This window comes from Bos indicus x Bos taurus, chromosome 12 (assembly GCF_003369695.1).
Source record: "Bos indicus x Bos taurus breed Angus x Brahman F1 hybrid chromosome 12, Bos_hybrid_MaternalHap_v2.0, whole genome shotgun sequence".
Classification (NCBI taxonomy): domain Eukaryota; kingdom Metazoa; phylum Chordata; class Mammalia; order Artiodactyla; family Bovidae; genus Bos; species Bos indicus x Bos taurus.
The window spans coordinates 33,639,072-33,648,137 of NC_040087.1; the positions used below are offsets into that span (position 1 = coordinate 33,639,072).

At 45.2% G+C, this 9,066-nt stretch overlaps 1 protein-coding gene across 1 annotated transcript in view; it reads right to left on the reverse strand.

The window, feature by feature from the left end:
* The window catches only part of NUP58 (nucleoporin 58), a 30,164-nt gene extending 22,286 nt beyond the window's left edge, over positions 1-7,878 (reverse strand). Inside the window, exons 1-2 of the mRNA XM_027557560.1 lie at positions 7,581-7,878; positions 2,684-2,823 (exon numbers count right to left, since the gene is read on the reverse strand). Coding sequence (XP_027413361.1) covers positions 2,684-2,823; positions 7,581-7,687 — 247 coding nt within the window. The 5' untranslated portion in view covers positions 7,688-7,878. The remainder of the gene's footprint in view (positions 1-2,683; positions 2,824-7,580) is intronic.
* Positions 7,879-9,066: the final 1,188 nt, after the last annotated feature.

Consider the following 9,066-nt stretch of genomic DNA (forward strand, 5'->3'; position numbering starts at 1 on the left):
ATTAAAGTACAGCTGATTTAACAATGATTCAAGAGTACAGCAAAGTGATTCAGTTTTATAAATAATTTTTTTCTTCAGGTTCTTTTCCATTACAGGTTATGACGAGACACTGAATTTAGTTCCCCGTTCTGTCTATTGATACTTCACACAAACCAGTTGTGTATCTCTGTTCACTTACTAAATCATACTCTATCTGGCTCCATTTTTGCTCTCTCACTTTCTAAAACTTCTTGCCCACATTCAGAATCTCAACTGTAGGTTCATAGGTCCAAGTCGATATCTATCTGAGTCTCCAAAGCTATCTCTGCCTTATGTCCCTCTGGACTCTACATGTCTCCCTATAAAAACTTCCCTAAACTCCCCACAGTCAACTGGGTTGCTAAAGTCTCCCCTGCATTCTGTCAATTCTACTTCAGAGATACCACCACCTCCAGCACATTCTGCTAAATCTCAATATTGAAAGCATCATGCAGACTCAAGGCCACAGCCAGAAGCAGTAGCTCAAAATTATTACACAAAGAAATTATGAATGACCTGCGTTTTGGCTTCTCCTGAAAACTGAGAGAAAAGAAGCCAGAAACCATGCTCCTGGCTTGCCCCCGCCACAACTGGAGTCCCTGCCAGGGTAATGTGCTTTGGACACATATAGGTTCTAAAATCTCACAAGAGGAGCCAACTGCTTGACCGTGTAACCAATCCTGTCTAAAACTTCAGTGGTAAACAGATACGATTTCTGTGGATAACAGGCAAGCAGCATCCAAGTAAAGAAAGTCCACAAATCTTTAATTTATTTCAATTTTAAACCTGCATTTAACTAAATGAATTAACTTTTGTGGTTCCTCACTGTCCTCTCATCTTTTTGCATTATGCCCTGGCATCAAGGTCAAGGCAACTGTCGCCCTGGCTACCCTCATTCCTGGCAGCATATCATGATGGAGAACTATTAGTATAGAGCTGGAAGGGAATCTAAAACCTTTCATTCCAATACCCTCCTTTGATAGATAACTAGCTGCAAGATAGGCAATGGCACCCCACTCCAGTACTCTTGCCTGGAAAATCCCATGGACGGAGGAGCCTGGTGGGCTGCCGTCCATGGGGTCACTAAGAGTCGGACACAACTGAGCTACTTCTCTTTCACTTTTCACTTTGATGCATTGGAGAAGGAACCCACTCCAGGGTTCTTGCCTGGAGAATCCCAGAGACCGGGGAGCCTGGTGGGCTGCTGTCTATGGGGTTGCACAGAGTCAGATATGACTGACACGACTTAGCAGCAGCAGCAGCATGACTGTAAGGCCTCACAACTATTTAGAGGTACAACCAACGCTTAATTCCAAGACTTTTGGCCTAAAGTTTGGTACCTTTTTTCCATTAAAAGGGCTTAAATGACTGAAAAATATAACTGTGAAATAAATTTTGACCAAAAAATTCTGTATTTAAATTTTTTTCTGAATTAGAAAAGGATTACACAGTCATCAATTTTTTTATTTTTTAAACACTCAGATACTGAAAGGCTCTTTGAGAAGTCAGTATCTGTTATCCGTATCAGGTCCTCACATGCTGTCTTCTACAGCCCAACTCTGTGAGAGACCAAGAATGAGCAAGAAACCACAGATCTGGGACCTCCCCTCAGAAACCCTTACCCAGAGTTAATCCTGAGTTATAGTTTTTGTTATTGCTGGAGACAAAAAGAGAAATAAGCTTGAAGCATCAGTGGAAGACTGCACAATCCTTTGCCCTGTCATAGGGGAGGATTTGAAACCACCCTGAAGGAGCTGTAACACTGCAGGTGAGACTGACGGGCAACAAAGTATCTTCCACCACAATCACGATCTAACACTAGCGTTCTTCCTACAGCACTGGTTCCCTTATTACAAGCTGTATATAGTTTGGTTAATTAGGGACTGAGCTGTAAAATGCCAGGAACTACTGCCTATAACAAAATCAGGCAAGGAGAAAAAATAAAAGCTGCTCCCAACAGAGTATCAGCACTGCCTCAAGAGGCACACTCACAGTACTCCCACAGTCCTTCCGTGGCCTCTGTGCGGCTGTGGGAAGTGCCACAGTGAGGCTGGCAGCTCAACACCAAAGGTGGCAACAGAGACCAAGAGGCTCTGTGGGCAGAGGACAAAGGTAAGCAAGGAAGCAAACTTTTAAATGGTGGCGCCAGTGAAACTATTTTTGGCTTATAACAAAATATTTTTTTTATTATTATTAAAATGTCTACCAGAAAGCTTTACCTCCTGCCCTTTCCCACTGAAACTATTGTTTGTAACAGTAAAAAAAAAATCTAAGACATCTCTTTGGGATGTAAATTATAATGTTACAGCAAAATAGGAAACTGACTGTCCCACATATGCTAAATTAATGTCCCAACTCTAAACCTGACTTAATCTTCACTAACGTAAAACACTGTTATGTAATCTAACAAACTTTTGAATTACTTTAATTCATTATATTTAAGATTTATTTTATTTCATCCTTAGATGTATGTGTGTTGTTCCTCCTTCACTGAAGTAAATCACAGTTAATGGCTGGCCCTATTTCTGGCCCTTTCCTATCAGTATTTGCTATTTTTTTAAGTCTACCACCAATGATGATTCTTGTAAAGAGAGAAGACAGAGGACAGAACCTGCAAAGAATGAATATCCCAAACCCACTCCGAGAATGTGATGATCCCCCTTACCTGTGGTCGTTCCTCCCAGAGTGAACCCCGTGGCAGGTTTAGATCCGAAGAGGCTGGTTCCAAATCCACCAGAAGCAGATGTTGTAGCTGGAGTGGCGGTGCTCCCAAGGGTCCCAAAATTGAGCCCCACAGTAGGGTTGCTTGTTTATAAAAAACACAAGGTAAAGTCTACTAGAGCCAATACTCGTTTAAGAGAAATGCAAGCTAGCTCTTCGAAGTTAGTATCTCACGCATCTCCACAGGCTACAAAAATAACTAACAATTTACCTTTAACCAACCAAGCTCAAATATTTTTCTGATCTCTTTAATAATAAATCCACATATAAAATTATCCTTAAAAAAAGGCAACATCATTCTTCAAGAAAAGTAGGATCTAGAGCAGCTAGGATTTCAGATCCCAAGGAGTTATAAACAGGATCACACATATTCTGCTCTAACCAGTTTTTGTTTGAAAGCTGACATATTTTAAAACAACCATAGGAAGTCCTATAAATGTGGATCATTCTCCTTTTGAACTAAGTATGTACAATTCACACTGCTAAGCTCATTTGTCCTTCCCCAACTGCTACGGGAAACACATGACCAGAAACAGAAAACTAAGTCTAAGTTGTCTCCACCACCTCTCTATCACTATATTACCACCACTGGGACTGGGGGTGAGGGACACAAACAGATGTGTCCTGGCACAAGGAACCTGCAAAGCAAAACTACTCTCTACCACGACAATGTGAAACTGGCAGAGGTCAGAGCTGTTCAGAGCCTCTGAAAGCTTAAAAAAGAGCAGCTGACAATGACAAGTAATGTGAACAAAGTTCACAGCTTTTCAACTGTTCTTAGCAAGCTGCAGAGGCTCAAATTTGCTATCTATAAATGGGAAAACAAATTATGAAAACAAGCCAAAATATCTTGACAATCTGAGACTTCAAAAATTATGTAGTCGAGTTGAGAGTGATTATAACCTGTATAACATAAAGGGAAATCCCACTCATCCTATGCCCAAATCTTTATTTCTTCTCTCTCTCCCCTTCCACATAGACATAAATGCCACAACACAACCCAAGGTCAGTTTTAAAAGAATCTTCAAAGCCTGCGGCATTTCAACTAAAGGGGCAGGCAGCAGTGACTGGGCCAGGCTCCAGTACCAGCTCTCTAACCTCCTGGCACTTGTGTGACATAGCCTTTCTGAGCCTCTATTTCCTCATAAGCAAAATGGGAATAACAAGGATTTTCTATAAAGATTTAGAGATTATGAAGAGCACATTAACTTCATTCAATAAATGTTGTTGCTACTGTTATCATAAGGAGCACTTATAAATTCAACTAAACACACTATGTACAAGGTATTACACCAGGAAATCACTGCGAGAGGAATAGAGAGGGAAGAACTTCTTAAGGAAGGAGAACTTGAAATCGGTCATCAGCACTGAGCAGGAAGGAGACGGTGCACCCTGTGTCTGTCCTCATCAGCAATGCGTGTGTGCCCCTGGTACACAGCACAGGGGGCTGGCAGAGTAGGGCGGCAAGGCCTCATCCACAATCACAATCAACTGAATCAAACCACATTCTATGAAACAGAATCAAATTAAGAAAATGTTTATTATGCTCCCCTTGCTCCGAAACAAATCAGCAACTCCATGTTTTTGCTGCTTTTCCATGAACATACAAAAGATACACAGTGAAAGTATGCACATTTAAGACAAGTATTTAAAATTTCTTCACAATTTAAGACAAGTGGAGACACAATGAAGTGTTTCACAACTTCACAAAGTTGAAAGCATTACCAAAGAAAATACATCAAAGTGAAATCTTACTTCACCAGAGAAGCAAAGGAGAAATTTCCCTGTGGCAGAGAAGTTCACTGAAAGAAAAACAAAAAGCTACCCCAAACCTAATCAATTATTGTCTTAAACAATATAATTATCTGCCAATTCCTCAACAGAATGTGTTGTAGAAAAGCCAGAAGACTGAGGCAGATCTGGAATGGAATCTTACCTTCCCTGCTGGCCTTGCTGTGGACTTCAGAGCTAAACTAACAAGTGACATTCACAGAGTAAACCGGCTCATTTCACCCAGCAACCCTTTGAGATAAACAGTATGTTATCATACCCCTTTCCCAGATGGGGGAACTGAAGCTTGGAGAGTAACTTCCCCAAAATGATTTCCCAAAAGAATGTTAGGTCTCCAAACCAGTACTTCAATAGGCAGGTGTTAGACCATCTCTTCTTTTATTAATTTCCCAAGACTTTCTAAAGCATGTATAAATTTTTCAAGTTTGTTAATCATTCAACAATTATTTATAAAAGCCCTTTTATATGGCCAGGCACTGTCACAGGGTCTTGGAGTGATAAATGAGCTTAAGACCTTGACCTCAAGAAGTTTCCAACCAGAGAAATATTTATCATTCATGCAGGTGGTGCTAGTGGTAAAGAACCCGCCTGCCAATGCAGGAGATGTAAGAGATGCAGGTTCAATTTCTAGGTCAGGAACATCCCCTGGAGGAGAGCACAGAACCCACTCCAGTATTCTTGTCTGGAGAATTCCACAGACAGAGAAGCCTGCTGGGCTATACAGTCCATAGGGTTTCGACAAACACACCAAAGCAACTTAGCGCACAACACTGAACATGTATATATTGAGCTCCATTGTGTCTCTTGGAAAACCAGCATGAAAAGATCTCCACCATCATGGAGCTTACACTGTACTGCTGAGATCAGACAATAAACAAGTCAACAAAAAATGAAATGAACTGACCACAACTGTTTAAGTGCTTTGACATCAGGTAAGGGACGGAGACCCCTCTCTGCTGACAGGTCTTGAAAAGCCTCCCTGGGCTGTAACCACCTGAGGCCCACAGCAAGCATCAGCTCAGTACCACAGGTGGCAGGGCAATTCCAAGCAGAGGGAACTGCCCTCAAGTTGGAAGGGGTTTGGCCTTCACCTGAGGAACTGAGAAAACACCCAAGCTGTGTTTTTCAAACTACGATCAGGATCCACCACAGGAGAATAACCAGCATTTAAAAAAAGAAAGGGAAAAAAAGAAAATATGAGTATCAGGTCAAAAAAGAAAAAGATCAAAAGATCAAAGTGCATAGAAAATATCAAAGTGTAAGGGTAGTATCTTTTGTTGAAACTTTGTTTCAGTTACTTATTGGTGTGCCTGCAGGCTTTTTGTGTTTTTTTGTTTGTTTTTTTTTTTTTTAAAGTGGACCTATATTACTGAATTGGAGCAAACAAATGAGGTGGGCTCAGGATGTCTGAAGAGGTTCCAGACCGGGTCTGGTGGACCATGCTAAGATTCATTTTTATTTCATTTGGAGAACAGCAGAAAATCATTGATGAAAGGCAATGGAAACAAAAATTTTTAATCACCCTGGCAATAATGTTAGAAAAAAAAAAAAGCTGATGTGAATGCAGCTGAGACAATTGGGATCCCAGGGAACTAGTCAAAGTAGAAGGTGGAAGCAGTTTTCATCTAACATGAGAAAGGTCACTGGTTGAGAACTTGGCAGGAATCTTAAGTATTTTCATAAGAATGTAAGCTTCAGGAGAACAGGACTTATTTTACCACCTAAAAGAGAGCCTATTACGTAGGAGCCTGTTCTACAAATGACAAGAGCCTACAACAGGGTGGTGTCTCCGGAAGTAAAGCAAATGGAAAGTGAGGCATTAAAAAGATCAGGCCTTACTGATTATGAGGGAAGGAGCTATTAGGGAAAACTCCAGATTTCTGACCTCACTGCATAGTCTGTATCCCCCTCCCTTTTGGTACAGACAAAGCTATTGGTTTTGTTTGGTGTGTTTTTTTGGCCTTGATAATCTACAACCACATTCTTCAAGTTTCAGGAGCTATCTTGTAATTCATTCTACACACGCCTCTTGATTTAATGATCTCCTCCACTTTTATGTTCAAAAGATTGAGTTTAAGATTAAATCTCACATCATTAAAAAGATATTTATCTTAATTGCCTCTTTCTGGAGATCAGCTAGCCAAATGGTTGTCACACTTTGCGAGGGGGCGGCGGGGGGTGGTGAGTAGCAGGCTCCACAAAAAACGAAGACGATGGAGCCTACATTTTACAAGACAAGAAAAGAACAATGCGAGTCGACGCAACGCCCTCACCTGCGTGATACTAATTTGCAGAGACTGTTCGAAATTACGACCAATAAGTGCTTGTAACAAGTATTTGAAACAAACAAAAAAACCCCACAAAAGCTCAGATAGGGTTCCATGAAGCACAAAAGGTTTGAAACCGTGTTGAAAATAACCAGGAAATCATTAACGACCCAAACCACATATCCTGCAACGGCGTCTCAATTATCGGGGACAAACTTGACATTGTCCCCCCTTAAAATTTCCTATTGTCTTTTTCTAACCCCAACAAGCTGAGATCCACTCAGCCGCTTGACATTCATGGGCGCCGCAGTAGAGCGCCGGGATGGGCCCAGAGAAGCCGCGATGCCGCCGCAGAGCCTCCCCACCCAGGCCGCCCACCCCCGCCGCCCGCGACCCCCAGGCCGTCCCCAGCCCCTTAGGGAGCCCCCACAGGCCCTTTGTCCCCCAGGCCGCCCCCGACAGGCCCCTCGCCCCCAAGGTCTCCCCCCCACAGGCCCCAGGTCCCCAAGGCCGCCCCCGCAGGCCCCTCATCCCCCAGGTCGCCCCCCACAGACCCCTCGCCCCCCAGAGGCCACTCGTCCCCTAGGTCGCCCCCCACAGACCCCTCGCCCCCAGAGGCCACTTGTCCCCTAGGTCGCCTCTCGCAGGCCCCTCGTCCCCCAGGCCCCTCGGCCCTCAGGCTGCCTCCCGCAGGCCCCCACCCCACTCGCCCCCGCCTTCAGGCCCCAGCCCCCGAGGCCGCCTGCCCCCAGCCCCGCCGGGAAAGAGGCCGCTCGCATTTACCTGGACGTCCCGGTCCCGAAGGAGAAACCTCCGCCCGTGCTGCTCCCGCCAGCGGCCACGGTGGAGGAACCCAGCGTGCTGCTCCCGAAGGAGAACCCTGTGGACATGGCTGCGGGCTCCGCGCGCCCTCGGCACGCTAAAGGGTCGGCACGCCGTTACCGCCTTAAGGCCCAGGTGGGCCCGGCAGCATCGCTCCCGCCGAGCCGCGACCTGGCGCGAACGCCGAGCCCCGCAGCCGCGAAGACAGACTTGAGGGCGGGGTGGAAGCCGCGCCGCGCACGTCTGAGCTGGTCGCGCGCACGCAGCTCCCGAAGCGCTCCCGCCGCGCAGGGGCTGCTGGGAAGGGGCGGGACCAGCGCGCCGCGCAAGGCGCCCTGGGACGGACGAGGGTGGTGCCCGGAGGTCCCGCTGGGATAGGGCTTTGGTTTCAGTTCTGTTGAGTTTCAGTCAGTTCAGTTCAGTTCAATCGCTCAGTCGTGTCTGACTCTTTGCGACCCCATGGACTGCAGCACGCCAGGCCTCCCTGTCCATCACCTACTCCCGGAGTTTAAGTCGGTGATGCCATCCAACCATCTCATCCTCTGTCCTCCCCTTCTCCTCCCGCCCTCAATCTTTCCCAGCATCAGGGTCTTTTCAAATGAATAAGCTCTCCGCATCAGGTGGCCAAAGTATTGGAGCTTCAGCTTTAGCATCAGTCCTTCCAGTGAATATTCAGAACTGATTTCTTTTGGGATGGATTGTTTGGATCTCCTTGCAGCCCAAGGGACCACTAAGAGTCTTCTCCAACATCACAGTTTAAAAGCATCAATTCTTCGGCGCTCAGCTTTCTTGAATCTCAGTTATTGCTTATATCTTTGCCGCCTGCCAGGGAAGATGCGCAGTGTACTGTACGAAAAAAGTTCCGAAGCGAGAACGATGTAAGGGTTCCGTTAAGCAAACCTTACACATAAGAAAAACGGAGTTTTAAAGAGATTCCCTCCGGCAGGAGGATGAGGAAAGGCTTGCTGGCTGTGGTGCATTTGAGTTGCACCAAATGTAGGTGCACCTTGTTTTTCCATCAGAGGTTGTCACGTTACTCTTGCAAAGGATTTTCCTACCTGCTGTTTTTTCCAGTAAAATATATTTTATAAGCAACCGCCGTATTTGCTTTCCAAAACAATTCCCACCAGGACACTGCCTTGATCAGAAACCCAATGACTCTTTCCTTGTGGCACTCAGTGGCTTATAAGTCACGTCTCTTTATAACCTGACATCTCAAAGCTCCCCTTAATGCAGCATTTTCTCCTGCCTTGAGCTTGGGCTACCTGATATGCACTGAACTGTGTCCCTCCGCAATTCACATGTTGAAAACGTAATCCCCAATGTCCTGGTAGTTATTTGAGATGGAGCCTTTGGGAGGCAATGGCTGGATGGCATCACCGACTCGGTGGACATGAGTTTGGGTGAACTCCGGGAGCTGGTGATGGACAGGGAGGCCTGGCGTGCT